We start from the raw sequence: 22,514 nt of genomic DNA on the forward strand, positions 1-22,514 counted from the left end.
CCCAAGCTTTGATCATCTCACAGAGCTCTGTTCAATCCATCGGAAAATGGAAAGAGTATGGCACAACTGCAAACCTACCAAGACATGGCCGTCCACCTAAACTGATCGGGCCGGGCAAGGAGAGCATTCGTCAGAGAAGCAGCCAAGAGGCCCATGGTAACTCTGGAGGAGCTGCAGAGATCCACAGCTCAGGGGGGAGAATCTGTCTACAGGACAACTATTAGTGGTCTCTCCACAAATCTGCCCTTTATGGAAGAGTGACAAGAAGAAAGACATTGGAGGAAGAAAGACATAAGAAGTCCTGTTTGCAGTTTGTGAGAAGCCATGTGGGGGAGGGGACACAGCAAACATGTGGAAGAAGGTGATCTGGTCACATGAGACCAAAATTAAACTTTTTGTCCTAAAAGAAAAATGCTATGTGTGGCAGAAAACTAACACTGCACATCACCCTGAACACACCATCCCCACTGTGAAACATGGTGGTGGCGGCATCATGTGGTGGAGATGCTTTTCTTCAGCAGGGACAGGGAAGCTGGTCAGAGTTGATGGGAAGATGGATGGAGCCAAAACAGGACAATCTTAGAAGAAAACCTGTAATGTCGGGTACAGACGAGCAAACATGTACGATGAAACCGGTCCGTCGGACCGTTTTCACCGTACATGTCTGCCCGGGGATTTCTGTATGGTGGCTGTACTCACCATCATACAGAAATCCGCACGTAAACAATACGTGGGGCGTGTCCGCGACGTCGCCGCGACGATGACGCGGCGACGTGGGCGGGCCTGCCAGTTAAATGCTTCCACGCATGCTTCGAAGTCATTCGACGCATGCGAGGGATGGCGGGCGCTCGGACATGTACGGTAGGTCTGTACAGACGACCGAACATGTCCGAGGGGACAGGATTCCAGCGGGCTGTTTTAAAACAAGCCCGGAAATATTTGCCCGCTGGGAAAAGGCCCGGCGGGCAAATGTTTGCTGGAATCCTGCCCGCTCGGGCCTACACACGACCGAACATGTATGCTGAAACTGGTCCGCGGACCAGTTTCAGCAGACATGTTCAGTCGTCTGTACGGGGCCTTAGTGTCTGAAAAAGACTTGAGACTGGGGCGGAGGTTCACTTTCCAGCAGGACAACGACCCTAAACATACAGCCAGAGCTACAATGGAATGGTTTAGATCAAAGCATATGCATGTGTTAGAATGGCGCAGTCACAGTCCAGACCTAAATCACATTGAGAATCTGTGGCAAGACTTGAAAATTGCTGATCACAGACGCTCTCCATCCAATCTGACAGAGCCTGAGATATTTTACAAAGAAGAATGGGAAGAAATGTCCCTCTCTAGATGTGCAAAGCTGGTAGAGACATCCCCAAAAAGACTTGCAGCTGTAATTGTAGTGAAAGGGGGTTCTACAAAGTATTGACTCCGGGGGGCGCCATACAAATGCACCCCCCACACTTTTCACATATTTATTTGTAAAACATTTTGAAATCCATTTATCATTTTCCTTCCACTTCACAATTATGTGACACTTTGTGTTGGTCTCTCACATAAAATCCCAATAAAATACATTTACGTTTTTGGTCGTAACATCACAAAATGTGGAAGATTTCAAGGGGTATGAATACTTTTTCAAGGCACGGTATGTGGATAGCCATTGACTTTTAGTGTTGGCTGCACAATGTTTTGGCATGTACAGCATTGTAGATATTATATGAATAGATATATTATTGTATATATTGCCTGCATATGTGTAACATCATTGTTATAATTTACTGAAAATTGCGTTGAACTGGGTGACAATGTAAACTTTGTATGTCCTAAAATCAATAAAATTCTTCTGACGTTATACAGCCCCCCCCCCCCCCCCCCCGGGGTAATTAGGCATTGGGTGACTTTTTAGGGATAATTCATACCAGGCTCCCCACCCTCATTGGGGAGGGAATTTGATGTGGGAGGAAATATGTAAATCACACACCTATATAAATATATACAGAGGGGAGGCTGTGACAATCTCAGAAGCTTCAAGACTCTGTACAGGTGAGACCTTCATATGTAGTAATACCTGTTAGTGTACATTGTGGGGGAGGTGGGGGTAACTGCTTAGGGTGCAAAGCTGGGGGGGGGGGGGGGCACAAAGACATCCTAAAGGTAACAGAGACATTTTCCCCCCTTCCTGACCAGAGCACTTTTTGCGATTCGGCACTGCGTCGCTTTAACTGACAATTGCACGTTCGTGCGACGTATCACCCAAAACAAAATTCACATCCTTTTCCTCACAAATAGAGCTTTCTTTTGGTGGTATTTGATCACCTCTGCGGTTTTTATTTTTTGTGCTATAAACAAAAATAGAGCGACAATTTTGAAAAATAAAGCAATATTTTTTACTTTTTATAAATATCCCCAAAAAATATATAATAAAATATTTTTGACCTCAGTTTAGGCCGATTCGTATTCTTCTACATATTTTTGGTAAAAAAATCGCAATAAGTGTATATTGATTGGTTTGCGCAAAACTTAAAGGGCCAGATCCACAGCCAGCCGCCGTAACTTATCTTTTCCCATTTAAGTTACACTGCCGGAAAATTTCTACCTAAGTGCCCGATCCACAAAGCACTTACCTAGAAATTTTCGGGTGTGTAACTTAAATTCCGCCGGCGCAAGGCGTTCCTATTCAAATGGGGGCGAGTACCATTTAAATTAGGCGCGCTCCCGCGCCGGACGTACTGCGCATGCTCGTGACGTCATTTTCCCGACGTGCATAGCGCGAAATTACGTTACGCCGAGCTTCGTAAATCGCGCCAGGTCAAAAAAATTGCGACGAAAAAAAAAAAAGATACGGCGGGAATTTAAAAAAAATAAAAAATAAAAAATAACAGCGTCGCGGTTAAGAAGGGTCTACTTTTACAAGGTGTAAACAGTTTACACTTTGTAAAAGCAGCCCTAATTTTACGATTGCAACTTAATACTTACGGAGAAAAAACGAAGCGTAAAAGCTTTGTGGATCTCCGTAAGTGCTAATTTGCAGACCCGAAGCGGCATTTCGACACGAAATGCCCCCAGCGGCGGATGCGGTACTGCATCCTAAGATCCGACAGTGTAAGTCCCTTACACATGTCGGATCGTCTGTCTATCTCTTGGAAACTGATTCTGTGGATCAGTTCCAAAGATAGAAACAGGGATACGACGGAGTATCAGTAGATACACCGGCGTATCCCTTTTGAGGATCAGGCCCATAGCGTCTACAAAATAGGGGATAGTTTTATGGCATTTTTATTATAATTTTTTTTTATTAGTAATGGCGGCGATCAGCGATTTTTATCATGACTGTGACATTATGGCGGAACACATCAGAAACCAAACATGTGAAAAATATTGTAAATGATAATAATGCAACAATAATGTAGAAGATGACACGACGTGCCAAAACTGAAAAACAAAAAGGTAGAACTAAATAAGTGCTGGCTACTGAAGTAATATGTGCCAAATACTGGGAAAAAAACACATAAAAAACACATAAACTCCCAATGAAAATCCAGTCCAAAAGCTGTCAAATGAAGGTAATCAAATGGCAACACGCATAAGCTTCACAGATGAGTCTTCCTAGATGATGGGCTCACATAGGTAGATTCACAAAGAGTTAGGCCGGCTTATCTACAGATAAGCCGACCTAACTCTGAATCTAAGCCGGCCTATGTTTAAGTGTATTCTCAAACAGAGATACACTTAAACATATCTAAGATAGGCTGGCTTGCGCCATTCTATCTTGCAATGTTTCTTTTGGCCGCTAGATGGCGCTTCCATTGCGGCCGGCGTAGATTATGTAAATGAGGGAATACGCCGATTCACGAATGTACGCCAGGCCTACGCCGTCGATTAACGTTGTTTCCGTAAGGCCTTAGGCGGCCTAAAGTTATTCCACCTATGAGGTGGAATAACAATGTTAAAGCATGGCCGCCGTTCCCGCCGCGAGGTTCGAATTTTTTTACGTTGTTTGCGTAAGTCGTCCGCGAATCGGGAGTTACGTCATTTACGTCCGCGTCTAAATCATTAGGCCCGTACGGCCTACTTAGCCGCAATGCGCACTGGGAAATGTAGTCACCTGGCGCATGCGCAGTGTCCAAAAACGTCAAAAAACGTGAGGTCAAGCCTCATTTCCATACAACACGCCCCCCTCCAAGTCATTTGAATTAGGCGCCCTTACGCCCACTCGTTTTAGGCTACGCCGCCGTAGATTAGCAGGTAAGTAGATTGTGAATCACTACTAGCCTAACTAATTTACGGCGGTGTAGCCTAAAAAGGCTAGGCTACGCCGCCCTAAAGTTAGGCAGACGTGTGTGAATCTACCTAATAAACTCCCAATGAAAATCCAGTCCAAAAGCTGTCAAATGGCAACACGCATAAGCTTCACAGATGAGTCTTCCTAGATGATGGGCTCACAGAGCGCTTACCTCCCTCTTGTAAATCAATGGCTTGAAATAGCTGCAACCCAACTTGATGGATACTGCAACGTCCTGACGGCTGTGCTATAAATCCTGGTCTTCAGCAAGATGGAGACTCGCCGTGGAATGCAGAAGTTAAAGCGGATGTGCCACTAAACAAATATATTAAAAGCCAGCAGCTACAGATACTGCAGCTGCTGACTTTTAATATAAGGACACTTACCTGTCCTGGAGTCCAGCGGTGATCGCAGCAGATGACGAGCCGATCGCTCGTCACCCTGCTGCTCCCCCCTCAATCCACGGTGAGGGAACCAGGAAGTGAAGCGCTCCGGCTTCACTGCCCGGTTCCCTACGGCGCATGCGCGAGTCGCGCTGCGCCCGCCGATTGGCTCCCGCTGTGTGCTGGGAGCCGAGTGTTCCCAGCATACAACGGGGGACGGACGGGAAGGGGAAAAAAAACCCGTCCTTTGCCCGTATCGTAGGGCCGGAAGTGGGTGCAGATACCTGTCTGTAGACAGGTATCTGCACCCCCCTCCCCCCTGAAAGGTGTCAAATGTGACACCGGAGGGGGGGAGGGTGCCGATCAGCGGGACTCCACTTTAGAGTGGAGATCCGCTTTAACAAGAAGGAAACAGAAAAGTGGAGGCTTCCATCGTGAAGTACGTAAAACAGGGGGGGTTTATTAAAGCATAAAAACTGCTTACAAGCATGTAATATCAAAACGCGAATGACAAAAGTTCCGGTCGGACGGGGTCCTTACGCGTAACGTGACGTGACATAACGCGTAAGGACAGCTAGACGTGACCGGAAGTGACGCGGAACCCCGTCCGACCGAACTTTTGTCATTCGTGTTTTGATATTACATGCTTGTAAGCAGTTTTTATGCTTTAAAGCGGAGTTCCACCCAAAAATGAAACTTCCGCTTAATCCACTCCTCGCCCCCTTACATGCCACATTTGGCATGTCATTTTTTTGGGGGGGGGGGAGTGGGGGCTTCAGGAGGAGTGGGACTTCCTGTCCCACTTCCTCCTTCCGCCGAGGGGCTGGTAAGGCGAATAGCTTAATCGCCTTACTGCAGCCCCTCCCTGTAGGCGATCGCCTGTCCAATCGGATGGCGCAGCGCCGCTCGCGCATGCGCAGTGGGTGCCCAGCCGTGAAGCCGAAAGCTGTCACGGCCGAGTGCCCACACTTGGCATGAAGACGTCGACCGGAGAGGGGGGGAGAGGAGCGGAGCCCCGGCCGGCGCGTCGCTGGAACCGTGGAGCAGGTAAGTGTCTGTTTATTAAAAGCCAAAAGCTACACTTTTTGTAGCTGCTGACTTTTAAAAAACATAAAAAAAGGCCGGAACTCCCCTTTAATAAACCCCCCCTGTTTTACGTACTTCACGATGGAAGCTTCCACTTTTCTGTTTCCTCCTTGTTAACTTCTGCATTCCACGGCGAGTCTCCATCTTGCTGAAGACCAGGATTTATAGCACAGCCGTCAGGACGTTGCAGTATCCATCAAGTTGGGTTGCAGCTATTTCAAGCCAAGAGGGAGGCAAGCGCTCTGTGAGCCCATCATCTAGGAAGACTCATCTGTGAAGCTTATGCGTGTTGCCATTTGATTTCCTTCATTTGACAGCTTTTGGACTGGATTTTCGTTGGGCATTTATGGGGTAGATTCAGGTACTGCGGCGCACTTCTTACGGAGGCGCAGCGTTACGTTTTTACGCAACGCCTCCGTAAATTACTTGCGATACGCTTGATTCAGGAAGCAGTAGCTCCGTAATTTGCGGAGGCGCTCCGTAAAAATGGCCGGCGTAAGCGCGCGTAATTTAAATGATCCCGTAGGGGGCGTGGATCATTTAAATTAGGCGCGTTCCTGCGCCGAACGTAGTGCGCATGCTCCGTTGGGAAACTTTCCCGACATGCATTGCGGCAAATGACGTCGCAAAGGACGTCATTTGCTTTAACGTGAACGTAAATGGCGTCCAGCGCCATTCACGATTCATTTACGCAAACTACGTAATTTTCAAACATCGCAACGCGGGAACGACGGGTATACTTAGCATTGGCTGCCCCTGCTAATAGCATGGGCAGCCTTACGCGGAACCCGACGAAAGCAAACGACGTAAAATGCGTACGCACGGCGCGCGTAGGGTTGTGAATTGGCGTGAGTATGCAATTTGTATACTCTACGCTGACCACTACGGGAACGCCACCTAGCGGCCATCGTAAGAATGCAGCCTAAGATATGACTGGCATAAGAGCCTTATGTCAGTCATATCTTAGGCTGCAGTCGGCGTATCGACCTTTCTGAATCAGGAGCAGTCGATACGCCGGCGCAACTAAGCAATTGCGCTGCGTAACTATGGATACGCAGACGCAATTGCTTACTGAATCCACCCCACAGTGTTTTTTTCCCAGTATTTGGCACATGTTACTTCAGTAGCCAGCACTTATTTAGTTCTACCTTTTTGTTTTTCAGTTTTGGCACGCCGTGTCATCTCCTACATTATTGTTACATTATTATCATTTACAATATTTTTCACATGTTTGGTTTATTTAGGATTGCTCATTTTTTATTTTAACACTTATTTGATTCTATAGAATCAGTGTTCACCATTTGTTCACAATTTAGTGCATTTATGATTGCGCTCGTCACCTCCCGTCTTTTTTAATCCAAGTTTTTGTTAGTGTTTGCACACCTAGGGGTAGATTCAGATACAATGGTGTATCTATCGGCGGGCGTAACGTATCTCAGATACGTTACGCCGCCGTAAATTAGGGCGCAAGTTCCGTATTCAGAAAGAACTTGCGCCCTAAGTTAAGGCGGCGTAGCGTATGTGGTCCGGCGTAAGCCCGCCTAATTTAAATGTGGATGATGTGGGCGTGTTTATTTAAATTACATGTGACCCCACGTATTTGACGTTTTTTTTTACGAACAGCGCATGCGCCGTCCGTGAACGTATCCCAGTGCGCATGCTCCAAATTAAACCGCAAAAAGCCAATGCTTTCGACGTGAAGGTAAATTACTCCCAGCCCTATTAGAGAACGACTTACGCAAACGACGTAATCGACGGAAAATACGACGCTGGCCCGACGTCCATACTTAACATAGGATACGCCTCATATAGCAGGGGTAACTTTACGCCGGAAAAAGCCTAACGCAAACGACGTAAAAAAATGCGCCGGACGGACGTACGTTTCTGAATCGGCGTATCTATCTAAGTTGCATATTCCTCGCGTAAATCGACGAAAGCACCACCTAGCGGCCAGCGTAAATATGCAACTAAGATACAACGACGTAAGAGACTTACGCCAGTCGGATCTTAGCTAAATTCCGGCGTATCTTGTTTTCTGAATACAGAAAGAAGATACGCCGGAGCATCCTAGAAGTTACGCGGCGTATCTATAGATACGCCGATGTAAATTGTTTCTGAATCTACCCCATAGATTTGAGCAGCATTCTGTTTGATTGCACATTTTGAATTCACCTCACTTTATTCACTATTGGCTAGCGCTTAAGACATCTTTTTACTTTTATAAAAATGCACTGATTACTGTGTAAATGTCACTGGCAGGAAAGGGGTTAAACACTAGGGGGCGATGAACGGGTGATTCTAGCTGTAGGGGGGATGGGCTCACAACAACATGAGAGCGATCACTGCTCCCGATGACAGGGAGCAGTAGATCCCTGTCATGTTGCTAGGCAGAACAGGGAAATGGTTTGTTTACGTAGGCATCTCCCCGTTCTGCCTTTCCATCGAGTCCGCGGGTCATGCAGTGCGAGACGGGCACGTGCACCCACTAGACCGCAATTAAAGGGGACTTACAGGTACGCCTATTTGCCCACCGCTGCCATTGGAATGGAAATACTACGCGCCAAAAGTATTAAACTAAAAAATGAGCTGCTACCCAAAATAATCAAAGATTATGCAGTTATGTGTAAAAAAAAAAGGGTGCGCTAAATAAATATAATAATAGTATTAAACAGTATTTAAAAACTAGATATAAATACTAGACATCAGAAAGAAACAAAGTATCGTGGTGAATCAATATATCCAGTCCCTGGATATAATTGGTAATTATAGTGATAATCAAAAGTGAGTCCACAGTAATGGTGATAAACAAATATGAGTCCACAGTCAAAAAAGTCCAGTGATGACGTTTTTAAAGCTGGAAAATTGAATTCCCATAGGTGATTTCTTAATTGAAAGAAGTATTGTGTTTACAATCAAAATTAGAATGATCCACCTTCACCGTGATTTTGTCAAAACACCCAATGTGAATGAATAGGCAGGCTCCTTACCAGATGGAATTGCCCCCAATTTTGATACCAAAAAGGGAGGACAATTAAGGCTTTGACAGGATCACCTGTATATGAATGGGATACGTCCTGACAGCAGTGATGGAAACAATCATGGATTCTCGGATATGTGCATGGAAAATAAATGGTGGCAAAACATAGTGTAATTCGTTTTAATATGGTATAAAAACATATACTTTAGGGAGCCAAGTGGCCGCTTACTTTGTGAGTGCCTTGGACCCGGCACTGAGGCTATAGTGATTTGGAATCAGCTAGAGAAGATCCTGGGTGCTGTGAGCTGCGAGATGTCCGGATCCCCGGAGCGTGCGTTCCACGGCCGCAGCAGTGTAGAGCCAGCAATGCAGGAAGTGACAAGGTACTGGAGCGTACAATTGCGTGGTTGGGTGCCGCCCCGACGTACGTTTCGGAAAGATCGTCTTCAGGAGGCGTGCCCAACCACGCTAGTGATGTAAATTTATATGTCCGTCAATGATGTGGGAGGAGGGAATGGGCGTGTGATAGCCTCAGTAGCGGGTTCAATGCCACAGTGCGCTGTATGGCGGTAATGCAATACACCTCCAGCATTCAATGAGATGAGTCTCTCTAAATATAAATCGCAGGTAACAATGCTGTTGATACACTATAGCTTAGCCAAAAGTGTTCACAAGTTACAAAATTAAAATGACTAAGAATGACACATTACATATATTAAGATTACAATAAAGATAAAAATAATTAATAATATAGAGATAAAACAAATGAATTTTAAAACCTGAAAATGTCTATTCTCCATGTGGACGGACATAAATTTATTCCCAAAACTATATGTCCCCTGTTGAATATGGGGTAATTGATAAAAGCCATCTAATCTTAGTAACCCTATATCAAGACCACTTGCTTGGTTGAAAATATAGAAATAGGATTAAAATTAAATAAGATTTAAAAATAAAAATAAAAATAAATGGGTTAAAACATGATTATGGTATAAAATATATAATATATATAGGAGACTCAGTTTAATGTTAATAATTCGTTAAAAAGCAGTTCAGGCCCAATTCGATGTTGAGGCCTTGCGGGTGCATCGTTCGCAAACGGTGAATCCACATAGTCTCATTCTGTGAAACCGCCTGAGTCATGTTAGTTCCTCTCCAATTACTGGTTATTTTATCTATACCAATAAATGTTAATTTATTGGGGTCCTCATTATGAAACTGCGAAAAATGCCTAGACACACTATGATTCGGGAACCCATTTTTAATGTTTGCCACGTGTTCATTGATCCTTACTCGTAATTTTCTAGTGGTACGGCCCACGTATTGCAGAGAACAAGGGCATTCGAGTAGGTAGGTGACATGATGTGAGTCACATGTTATAAGGGGTTTCACCTTGTATTTTTTCTGTGTGACATTGGATTTGAATTGAGTTACTTTTCTGCTTATTCTACTAGTGCTCTTACATGATTTGCACCTAGTGCAGTGATGAAAGCCAGACCCATCAAGGGATGTATATTGGCCTGCAGCGGTCGGCAAGTGGTTAAAAAGCCACAAATGTGGGAAATTAACCTTTTAATTGCCATTGTAACCTGTGTGTGTACCACCTTCTGTGTCTGTACCAAGGCCAAACATTCCAGGGTATGTAAACTTTTTATCAGGGCCATTTGGGTGATTTCTGTTATCATTTAGATGTAAAAAGGACCCAAAAAACTATGGCCCGGATTCAGGTAGATTTGCCCCTTATTTACGGAGGCGCAGGGCAGCGTTTTTGCCCTGCGCCCCCGCAAATTTACTGCGCTACCCGCGATTCACGGAGCAGTAGCTCCGTAAATTGCGTGTGCGCTGTGTAAACTTGCCCTGCGTAAGGGCGCCTAATGTAAATGATCCCGTAGGGGGCGGGAATCATTTAAATTAGGCGCGCTCCCGCGCCGAGCGTAGAGCGCATGCTCTGTCGGGAAACTTTCCCGACGTGCATTGCGGCAAATGACGTCGAAAGGACGTCATTTGCTTCCAAGTGAACGTGAATGGCGTCCAGCGCCATTCACGAATCACTTACGCAAACAACGTGAAATTCAAATTTCGCGACGCGGGAACGACGGGTATACTTTAACATTGGCTGCCCCTACTATTAGAAGGGGCAGCCTTAAGCTAAACACGCCGTACGGAAACAACGTAACTTGCATACGCAGGGCTCGCGCAACATTGTGAATCGGTGTTAGTATGCAATTTGCATACTATACACTGAGCACAATGGGAACGCCTCCTAGTGGTCATCGCAAGAATGCAGCCTAAGATATGCGTGGCATAAGAGCCTTATGCCACGCAGATTTTAGGCTGCAGTCGGCGTTACGATGTTCCTGAATCAGGAGCATTCGTAACGCCGGAGCAAGTAAGCAATTGCGCTGTGTAACCTATGGTTACACAGGCGCAATTGCTACTTGAATCTGGGCCGCTGTGATAATAAATGGCTTCATGTGATTGCTATCCTTAGGCCGGGTACACACGAACAAACATGTATGGTGAAAGCGGTCCGTCGGACCGTTTTCACCATACATGTCTGCCAGAGGGCTTCTGTACGATGGTTGTACACACCATCGTACAGAAGTCCGCGCGTAAACAATACGCGGGGCGTGTCCGCGGTGTCGCCGCGTCGATGACGCGGTGTCGCCACGACAATGACGCAGCGACGTGGGCGACCCGCCTTTAAAATGCTTCCACGCATGCGTCGAAGTCATTCGACGCATGCGAGGGACGGCGGGCGCCTGGACATGTACGGTAGGTCTGTACTGACGACCGTACATGTCCGAGCGGGCAGGATTCCAGCGGACGGTTTTAAAACACGTCCAGGAATATTTGTCTGCTGGGAAAAGGCCCGGCGGGCAAATGTTTGCTGGAATTCGGCCCGCTCGCGCCCACACACGACCGAACATGTATGCTGAAACTGGCCCGCGGACCAGTTTCAGCATACATGTTTGGTCGTGTGTATGGGGCCTTAAAGTGACACTATTAGCTAGATTCAGGTACCTTGCCGCATCTTTGTGGCGGCGTAGCGTATAGTATTTACACTACGCCGCCGTAAGTTAGCTAGGCAAGTACTGTATTCACAAAGCACTTGCCTGCTAAGTTACAGCGGCGTAGCGTAAATGGGGCCGGCGTAAGCGCGCCTAATTCAAATTAGGTTGAGGGGACGTGTTTTATGTTAATGGGGGGGGGTGACCTGACGTTTGACGTTTTTTTTACGAACGGCGCATGCACCGTCCGTGTACATATCCCAGTGTGCATTGCGGCAAAGTACGCCGCAAGGACGTATTGGTTTCGACGTGGACGTAAATTACGTCCAGCCCTATTCACGGACGACTTACGCAAACGACGTAAAATTTTCAAGTTTCGAAGTGGGAACGACGCCAATGTTTAACATTGGCTACGCCACCTAGGGGGCAGCTTTATCTTTAGGCGGCGTATCTTACGGAAACGGCGTATCTTTACTGCGACGGGCGCACGTACGTTTGTGAATAGGCACCAGGGACCAGATTCACAAAAGATATACGCCGTCGTATCTCTGTTTTAGGGCCGTTCTAACTATGCGGCTGATTCATAGAATCAGTTACGCATAGCTAGCCCTAAGATCCGACAGGTGTAATTGAATTACACCGTCGGATCCTAGGATGCAATACTTCGGCCGCCGCTGGGGGGAGTTTGCGTCGTAAACCAGCGTCGGGTATGCAAATTAGCAGTTACGGCGATCCACGAAGGTTTTTCCCGTCGTTACGTCGGCGCAAGTCTTAGTTTCCCGTCGCAAAGTTAGGGGTACTTTAACATGGTGTAAAATTACTCCACCATGTTAAAGTATGCCCGTCTTTCCCGCGTCGCTTGTGAATTTTCTTGTTTTCCTGGCGTAAGTACGTTACGCACGTCGCGATTCTCAACACGTCGGCGTTGTCGTAATTTCGCGCAAAGCACGTCGGGAAATTTGCGAACGGAGCATGCGCAGTACGTCCGGCGCGGGAGCGCGCCTAATTTAAATGGTACCCGCCCCATTTGAATTGGGCGGGCTTTGCGCCGGACGTGTTTACGATACACCGCCGCAAGTTTACAGGTAAGTGCTTTGTGGATCGGGCACTTAGACTGAAAACTTGCGGCGGTGTAACGTAAACAGGTTACGTTACGCTGCGCCGCAGGTACGAGAATCTGGCTCCAGGAAAGTAATTTGCTTGATTTACACTTAAAAAGGCAACACATCATGAAATTATCAGCCCCTGATATTTACTGGTGGTTGTAAAAAAATAAGAGAAAATCACAGATTTTTACAAACTGTCAGTAAATTTACTGGTGGTTGGCAACCATGAGTGGCGGATTCATTGGAGAAGTGACATTGGCACTTGGAGAGGCACCACATGAAGTACATATCACGTCACAGTCAGAAATTCCTGATGATTAACCTATTGATTGGCAAATATATTTCTGTATTATTTTACTGTTTTAGAATGATAATTGCCTTTGTGTGTTTTGATGTCTCCTCCAGAATGAAGACTCTGGTGGCTTTTCTTTTCCTGGGCTCTTTGGGTCTGGCTTGGTGCAATCCTGGAGGTAAGAATAATATAAATATATATATAAATAACTGCAGTGCACTAGATAAGGAGGATCTGAATACATTCTCATGGCAGAAGCTAGTGAATAAAAAAATAGCTCCTCCAGGTACAGTGGAACCTCCGATTATGAGCATAATTCGTTCCATAATACATCTGAATCCACAGAGTTCCCCCTTTACATCTGAATACACAGAGTTCCCCCTTTACATCTGAATCCGCAGAATTCCCCTTTTCCATTGGAATCCACAGAGTTCCCCTTTTATATCTGAATACACAGAGTTCTCCTTTTACATCTGAATCCGCAGAATTCCCCTTTTCCATTGGAATCCACAGAGTTCCCCTTTTATATCTGAATCCGCAGAGTTCCTCTTTTACATCTGAATCCGCAGAGTTCTCCTTTTACATCTGAATCCTGAGAGTTCTCCTTTTACATCGGAATCCGCAGAGTTCCCCTTTTACATCTGAATCCGCAGAGTTCCTCTTTTACATCTGAATCCGCAGAGTTCCCCTTTCACATCTGAATCCGCAGAGTTCCCCTTTTACATCTGAATCCGCAGAGTTCCCCTTTCACATTGGAATCCGCAGAGTTCTCCTTCTACATCTGAATCCACAGAATTCCCCTTTTCCATTGGAATCCACAGAGTTCCCCTTTTATATCTGAATCCACAGAGTTCTCCTTTTACATCTGAATCCTGAGATTCTCCTTTTACATCTGAATCCTGAGATTCTCCTTTTACATCTGAATCCTGAGATTCTCCTTTTACATCTGAATCCACAGAGTTCTCCTTTTACATCTGAATCCACAGAGTTTCCCTTTTACATCTGAATCCACAGAGTTCCCTATTTACATCGGAATCCGCAGAGTTCCCCTTTTACATCTGAAACCCGCAGAGTTCCCCTTTTACATCTGAATCCGCAGAGTTTGCCTTTTACATCTGAATCCGCAGAGTTCTCCTTTTACATCGGAATCCGCAGAGTTCCCCTTTTACATCTGAATCTGCAGAGTTCCTCTTTTACATCTGAATCCGCAGAGTTCCCCTTTTACATCTGAATCCGCAGAGTTCCCCTTTCACATTGGAATCCGCAGAGTTCTCCTTCTACATCTGAATCCACAGAATTCCCCTTTTCCATTGGAATCCACAGAGTTCCCCTTTTATATCTGAATCCACAGAGTTCTCCTTTTACATCTGAATCCTGAGATTCTCCTTTTACATCTGAATCCTGAGATTCTCCTTTTACATCTGAATCCACAGAGTTCTCCTTTTACATCTGAATCCACAGAGTTCCCTATTTACATCGGAATCCGCAGAGTTCCCCTTTTACATCTGAAACCCGCAGAGTTCCCCTTTTACATCTGAATCCGCAGAGTTTGCCTTTTACATCTGAATCCGCAGAGTTCCCCTTTTACATCTGAATCCTGAGATTCTCCTTTTACATCTGAATCCTGAGATTCTCCTTTTACATCTGAATCCTGAGATTCTCCTTTTACATCTGAATCCACAGAGTTCTCCTTTTACATCTGAATCCACAGAGTTCTCCTTTTACATCTGAATCCACAGAGTTTCCCTTATACATCTGAATGCGCAGAGTTGCCCTTTTACATCTGAATCCACAGAGTTCTCCTTTTACATCTGAATCCACAGAGTTTCCCTTATACATCTGAATGCGCAGAGTTGCCCTTTTACATCTGAATCCACAGAGTTCTCCTTTTACATCTGAATCCACAGAGTTGCCCTTATACATCTGAATGTGCAGAGTTCTCCTTTTACATCTGAATCCACAGAGTTTCCCTTATACATCTGAATGCGCAGAGTTCCCCTTTTACATCTGAATGTGCAGAGTTCCCCTTATACATCTGAATCCACAGAGTTCCCTATTTACATCGGAATCCGCAGAATTCCCCTTTTACATCTGAATCCGCAGAGTTCCCCTTTTACATCGGAATCCGCAGAATTCCCCTTTTACATCTGAATCCGCAGAGTTCCCCTTTTACATCTGAATCCACAGAGTTCCCCTTTTACATCGGAATCCACAGAGTTCCCCTTTTACATCTGAATCCGCAGAGTTCCCCTTTTACATCTGAATCCACAGAGTTATCCTTTTACATGTGAATCCACAGAGTTCCCCTTTTACATTGGAATCCACAGAGTGCCCTTACACTGTAAGGGGGGACTCTGCAGACTCCGATGTAAGGGAAAATTCTGGGGACTCTAACATAAGGGATTCCCTGGGAACACTGAGAACTCTGATGTACGGGGGAACACTGAGAACTCTGATGTACGGAGGAACACTGTGGCCTCTGATGTAAAGGGGAACTCTGATGTAAGGGGTGCTCTGAGAACCCTGATTTACATTAGTGTACTCACTCAGAGGCAGGAGAGAGAAAGGGGGAAGACTTCAGTCACAGACAGGGATGAGACCTGATTGGCCAGGGAGTCTTAGGACGCCCAATCGTGTCTCAGAACACATTTCCTGTTCAGCCCAGAGGAGAAGAAATGGCTGAGTCTTCATTCCCCCTGCCTTCTATGTTGAGGTTAGTCTCGCCGCCTTCCTGCGTGCCGTCCGTCTCTCGTGCTGCGGGGGGGGGTGGCATTTGTTTATGCCAATCACTGCCGGTATATATATATAGAACCTCGGATTGCGAGTAACGCTGTTAACGTGCGTTTTGCAATACAAGCGCTGTGTTTTAACATATCCTAACTCGGTTTGCGAGTGTTGTCTCGCAAAACTAGCAGGATTCAGGCCAACGAGGTGGGGAAGGGGGGGCGGAGCCGATCGGCGCTTTTTGGAGATTTCCCGGAAAGGCCCGAGGACAGCTTGGCTGACCTTGACAAACCTTGCAAAGGCTTGGGAACGGTTTGCCAAGGTCAGCCGTATTGTCCTTGAGCCTTTCCGGCCGTTTCCGAGGCTCTCCGGCGCCCCTCCCGCCTCTGGCCGTATGCGGTATTGCATGCCATTGAAGTCAATGCGGAACTAATTATTTTCATTTCCATTGACTTCAATGGGGAAACTCGCTTTGATAGTACTTTGGATTACGAGCATTCTCCTGGAACGGATTATGCTTGTAATCCGAGGTTCCACTATATATATATAAATATTTAGCACCAGCCGCTACTGCTTTAGAATAAAGGACAAACCTTATGGGTTAAATGTGTAAAAAAGTGTGCTGAACGAATGTGAAAAATATCTGCGTTGCTCCAACTAATCGTGCCGTATTCTGTATAATTATTATCTTCTATGGCCCAGATTCAAGAACCAATTGCGCCTGTGTAACCATAGGTTACGCAGCGCAATTGCTTACTTGCTCCGGTGTAACGAGTGCTCCTGATTCAGGAACATCGTAACGCCGACTGCAGCCTAAAATCTGCGTGGCATAAGGCTCTTATGCCACGCAGATTTTAGGCTGCAATCTTGCGTTGACCGCTAGGGGGCGCTCCCATTGTGATCAGCGTATAGTATGCAAATTGCATACTAACACCGATTCACAATTGTTGCGCGGGCCCTGCGTACGCAAGTTACGTCGTTTCCGTACGGCGTGCTTAGCGTAAGGCTGCCCCTGCTAATAGCAGGCGCAGCCAATGCTAAGGATACCCGTCGTTCCCGCGTCGCGACGTTCGAATTTTACGTCGTTTGCGTAAGTGAATCGTGAATGGCGCTGGACGCCATTCACGTTCACTTTGAAGCAAATGACGTCCTTGCGACGTCATTTGCCGCAATGCACGTCGGGAAAGTTTCCCAGACGGAGCATGCGCTTTACGATCGGCGCGGGAACGCGCCTAATTTAAATGATTCCCGCCCCCGGCGGGATCATTTACATTGCGCGCGCTTACGCCGGGCAATTTTGCCGGCGCGCCCTCGCAATTTACGGAGCTACTGCTCCGTGAATCGAGGGCAGCGGCGCAAATTTGCAGGGGGCGCAGGGCAAAATCGTTGTCCTGTGCCTCTGCAAAAAAAGAGCAAATCTCTTTGAATCTGGGCCAATGTGCCCTCTAGTGACCATAATGCATTTTGTTCCTGCTTGAGACATTTAGAAAAACAGCCACTAGATGGCGCTTGCTAACATAGGAGATAGTTATATTACACAGAATATACGTTTTGAGGAGCTGTACAGATATTTGTCACATTCGTTCAGCCAACGCACCCCAAAATGTATAATTATTGAGTGTCTTCTGTTTTTTCTTTCTTTAGCCTTCAATATCGCCAGAACTGGGGAAGCCTCACAGAGCTCCAATTTTTATATCGCTACGCCTATAGCTTACGCTTCCAAGGCCATTGATAGTGTGAAAGATACCAACTGGTATAACGGCTTCTGTACCCACACAAATTACGACCTGTCGCCCTGGTGGAGGCTGGACATGAAAGTGACGTACAAAGTGAAGACCGTTGTACTCACTGGCCGGTCGGATTCCGCTATGGAACGGATGATGGACGCCGAGGTCCGAATTGGAAATTCTCCAGACAATAACAACCCAGTGTGAGTACCACGGGGGGGCAAAAAACTGTCAGGGTTCCTACCAGTGGTAATTTCGTTGACTAAAACGACTAAAACATTTTAGTCAACTAAATTAATACTATTTTAGTCGACTAAAACTAAAATGGCATTTCAGTCAAAAGACTAATGCCGCGTACACACGATCGGATTTTCCGTCGGGATAACCTCTGACGGAATTCCGTTCAAGCCCTCTTGCATACACACTGTCACACCAAATTCCAACCGTCAAGAACGCGGTTGACGTACAACACGACGACGAGCTGAGAAAAATGAAGTTGAATGCTTCCGAGCATGCGTCGACTTGATTGCGAGCATGCGTGTTTTTTTCTTCGTACAGACGAACGGAATTCCTGATATAATTTTTTTTTCTGTCGGGAAAAAAGAGAACATGTTCTCTCTCTAATGCCCCGTACACACGATCGGAATTTCCGTCGGAATAAACTACTAAAATGCCATTTTAGTCAAAAGACTAATGCCGCGTACACACGATCGGATTTTCCAACGGGATAAACTCCGACGGAATTCCGCTCAAGCACTCTTGCATACACACGGTCACACCAAATTCCAACCATCCAGAACGCGGTGATTTAAAACACTACGACGACCCGAGAAAATGCTTCCGAGCATGCGTCGAATTGTTTCTGAGCATACGTGTTTGCTTTTTTCCGTCGGAAAAGCATACAGACGATCGGAATTTCAGATCGAAATATTTTCCATCGGAGAAAAAGAGAACATGTTCTCTTTCTAACTCCGTCTGAGTTTCCCACGAAAAAAGTCAGATGGGGCACACACACGGTCGGAATATCCGATCGTGTTTACGTGGCATAAGACTAAAACTAAACTGAAATTTGAATTCAAACTTAGGACTGGTCTGTAGTGCATGTTCATAACTCAACACCATAAATAACATATTCGATTTTTAACTCCAGCAGTATATAATACCGTATATACTCAAGTATACGCCAAGTTTTTCAGCACATTTTTGGTGGCACTGAGAAGTGGCAGTTATGGGCACTGATGGGTGGCAGTTATGGGCACCGATGGGTGGTAATGATGGGCACTGATCAGCACTGGTAGGTTACACTGATAGGCAGCACTGCTAGGTGGCACTGATTGGCACCACTGGTGGGCATTGATAGGTGGCACTCGTGGGCATTGATAGGTGGCACTCATAGGCATTGATAGGTGGCACTGGTGTGCACTGTGGGCCAGGGGCGGACTGACCATTCAGGCACTTGGGCTCTGCCCGGGGGCCCCATGCCACTAGGGTGCCCCATCAGAGTTGCCAGCCTCAGTAAAACCAGGGACAGTATGTAAAAATCTGTGTTTTTTAAAAAATCCCAAGATTATAGCTGCCCCGCCTCTCCAGTACCTTTTCACTCCGTGTATGTATAGGGGCCCAGATTCAAGTAGCAATTGCGCCTGTGTAACCATAGGTTACACAGCGCAATTGCTTACTTGCTCTGGCGTTACGAATGCTCCTGATTCAGGAACATCATAACGCCGACTGCAGCCTAAAATCTGCGTGGCATAAGGCTCTTATGCCACGCAGATTTTAGGCTGCAATCTTGCGTTGACCGCTAGGGGGCGCTCCCATTGTGATCAGCGTATAGTATGCAAATTGCATACTAACACCGATTCACAATGTTGCGCGAGCCCTGCGTACGCAAGTTACGTCGTTTCCGTACAGCGTGTTTAGCGTAAGGCTGCCCCTTCTAATAGTAGGGGCAGCCAATGCTAAAGGATACCCGTCGTTCCCGCGTCGCGATATTTGAATGTTACGTCGTTTGCGTAAGTGATTCGTGAATGGCACGTTCACTCTGAAGCAAATGACGTCCTTGCGACGTCATTTGCCGCAATGCACGTCGGGAAAGTTTCCCGACGGAGCATGCGCTCTACGCTCGGTGCGGGAGCGCGCCTAATTTAAATGATTCCCGCCCCCTACGGGATCATTTAAATTGCGTGTTTTAGCGCCGGGCAATTTTGCCGGCGCGCCCTCGCAATTTACGGAGCTACTGCTCCGTGAATCGAGGGCAGCGGAGCAAATTTGCGGGGGCGCAGGGCAAAATCGTTGCCCTGCGCCTCCGCAAAAAAAGCGCAATTCTCTTTGAATCCGGGCCACTGTGTGTGTGTGTAGCGCCTGTGTACTTTCGTACAGGTGCGATATTCAAATTTAGTGGGGGAATGAGAGAGTTACGTTGCTCTCATTCTTTTATTTGACAAATTTGGCTATCGCCAAATCTAGAATTGTCCTGTGGGTCAGTCTGTGCCCCAGAGATGCAGTCTCATCTCTGGGCGGCAGGTGGCGCCAGAGGGGTCCAGGCGGAGCCGCTTCTTCCCAGCAGCCAATTGGAGGAGTTTTCCCTCGCAGGGCATGCTGGGGAGGGGTATTTCTGTGGCGGAGGCCGTTGTTCGGGGGTTCTTCGCGGGTTCCTGGTTCCAGGTGCGGTACCCACCTTTAGGGTGTGCGCACATCACGGACCCCACCGCTATGGCCTACATGGCCGGGGTCACGTGCTGACTCTGGGCTCTCATAGCCCAGAGCAACTGATACTACAGAGGGGCCCCAGTGACTTACTGAGTGCCCACTTCTATTGAGAAGATCCCAAGCTGGGTGCTGTTCGGTGGGGGATCGGTCTGAGGAGAACCCAGAGGCAGGTGATCCAACAGGGCTTGAACGAACCACCGGGGATCTGGGCACCAGTCACTGAGAGGTCACTTCCAAGCACTAGGCCTGTGGCAGAGGTCTCATCTGGACATCCAAATCTAAATTAGAGCCAAGTCTGTGGCAGAGACTTGTTTCCTTTCCCAGAAGCTTTAAGTGGCGCTCTGGCTGCCAGGCCTGTGAGAGAGGTCTGTCCAGGGGGTACTTTACCCGCTCCGGCTGGAGTGGCGACGTAGACGAATACAAATTACAGAGGGCAGGACTGCCTTTATTATCCATAGCCTGATACTGTGAAGTTGCTCTACCTTCACCAACCTACCCTGTCTACCTCAAGTTCACATGTTGGTCGTGTTTGACCGGGAAAATAAAGCATTTGAAAACGTCAACCAATGGTCCTGGACATTCTATTATTGCTCTCAGCACTACCATCACCCCTAGACACAGTATAGAGGTAACTTAAACACGCCGATCCCAAATCTAATCAGCGGCTCCTCCGGGGGTAGCGCTACACGTGTATATTGCGTGTCTGTGTGTGTATACTGTGTATGTATACTGTATGTGTGTATACTGTGTGGCCCCATAATCTATGGCCTGGAAGCCCCAAAGTCTCCTATTGCCCGGGGGCCCCATAAATTGTCAGTCCGCCCCCTACTGTGGGCACTGGCAGGCGGTAATTGTGGGCACAGATGAGGCAGATTTTGCCTCCTTCCTCTTTGGGACCGATGTCCCTTGTACAAGAGCCAGTGATCGGCTTTTGTTTACATCACGTGATTAGCTGTCATTGACTGACAGCTGATCACATGGTAAGGGGCCGGGACCCTATTGACGGCCTCCCGGAAATTCAGGTAGCCGTCATGTGGCTATAACGTGGATGGCAAGGGGTTAATGAGGTTTTTAACGATTGATGTATGTATACTATGAACCCGTTTTGTAAATCTCTCATAGGTGAACAAGTGCCATTTTCTGTATCATTGTCTTGGTCCTTATTTGTCTTCCACAGGTGCGGTAAGGTCACCCAAATTACTGACCCTAAGACAACTTTCTCCTGTAACGGGATGGAGGGTCGATACGTCAGTGTGGTGATCCCGAAGCGCGCTGAATACATGTCCATTTGTGAGCTGGAGGTCTACGGTGACCCCGTGATTCATTTCACCTATTATTAGGTAAACCTCAGAGGAACATGACAGAAGGAATACTCAAGTTGATCATCGCATTTAATATCCAGGAATTAACATGTCTTTAACCACTTGCTTACTGGGCACATATACCCCCTTCCTGCCCAGGCGAAATGTCAGCTTTCGGCACTGCGTCGCTTTAACTGACAATTGCGCTGTCGTGCGACGTGGCTCCCAAACAAAATGTGTGTCCTTATTTCCCCACAAATAGAGCTTTCTTTTGGTGGTATTTGATCACCTCTGCGGTTTTTATTTTTTGCGCTATAAACAAAAAAAAATGCAATAATTTTGAAAAAATAAATATATTTTTTTTACTTTTTGCTATAATAAATATCCCAATTATTATTTTTTTTCCTCAGTTTAGGCCGATACGTATAGTATCGGCCTAAAGCGTATAGTGACTGGTTTGCGCAAAAGTGGTTTGCGCAAAAGTTATAGTACCTACAAAATAGGGGACATAATTATGAAAATTTTTGTATTATTATTTTTTTACTAGTAATGTCAGCGATCTGCGATTTTTATTGGGACTGCGACATTATGGCGGACACATCGGACACTTTTGACACATTTTTGGGACCATTCACATTTATACAGCGACCAGTGCTATAAATATGCACTGATTACTGTATAAATGTGACTGGCAGGGAATGGGTTAACACTAGGGGGCGAGGAAGGGGTTAAATGTGTTCCCTAGAAGTGATTCTTACTGTGGGGGGAGGGCACTGACTGGGGGAGGTGACCGATCTGTGTCCCTATGTACAAGGGACACAGCATCGGTCTCCTCTCCCTGACAGGACGTGGATCTCTATGTTTACACACAAAGATCCATAGTCCTGCTCAGTTACTGGGCAATCGCGGGTGCCCGGCG

General features: G+C 46.6%; 1 protein-coding gene across 1 annotated transcript; it reads left to right on the plus strand.

Moving 5' to 3' along the window:
* Positions 1 to 2,001: 2,001 nt before the first annotated feature.
* Positions 2,002 to 21,778, plus strand: LOC120939806 (pentraxin fusion protein-like). Its single transcript, XM_040352177.1, has 4 exons — positions 2,002 to 2,040; positions 13,248 to 13,312; positions 17,503 to 17,788; positions 21,472 to 21,778. Exons 2-4 carry the CDS (start codon positions 13,249 to 13,251, stop codon positions 21,632 to 21,634), a joined length of 513 nt encoding a protein of 170 aa, XP_040208111.1. The 5' UTR covers positions 2,002 to 2,040; position 13,248; the 3' UTR covers positions 21,635 to 21,778.
* The last annotated feature ends 736 nt before the right edge of the window (positions 21,779 to 22,514 follow it).

Source organism: Rana temporaria, chromosome 5 (genome assembly GCF_905171775.1).
Source record: "Rana temporaria chromosome 5, aRanTem1.1, whole genome shotgun sequence".
NCBI classification, from domain to species: Eukaryota; Metazoa; Chordata; class Amphibia; order Anura; family Ranidae; genus Rana; species Rana temporaria.

Bases quoted from the DNA above. Each gene is read 5' to 3' on its own strand.
- LOC120939806 (XM_040352177.1), top strand. From the start codon at position 13,249: ATGAAGACTCTGGTGGCTTTTCTTTTCCTGGGCTCTTTGGGTCTGGCT. The intron at 13,313-17,502 runs GTAAGAATAATA...TTCTTTCTTTAG, and splicing joins GGCTTGGTGCAATCCTGGAG to CCTTCAATATCGCCAGAACT. The intron at 17,789-21,471 runs GTGAGTACCACG...TGTCTTCCACAG, and splicing joins CCAGACAATAACAACCCAGT to GTGCGGTAAGGTCACCCAAA.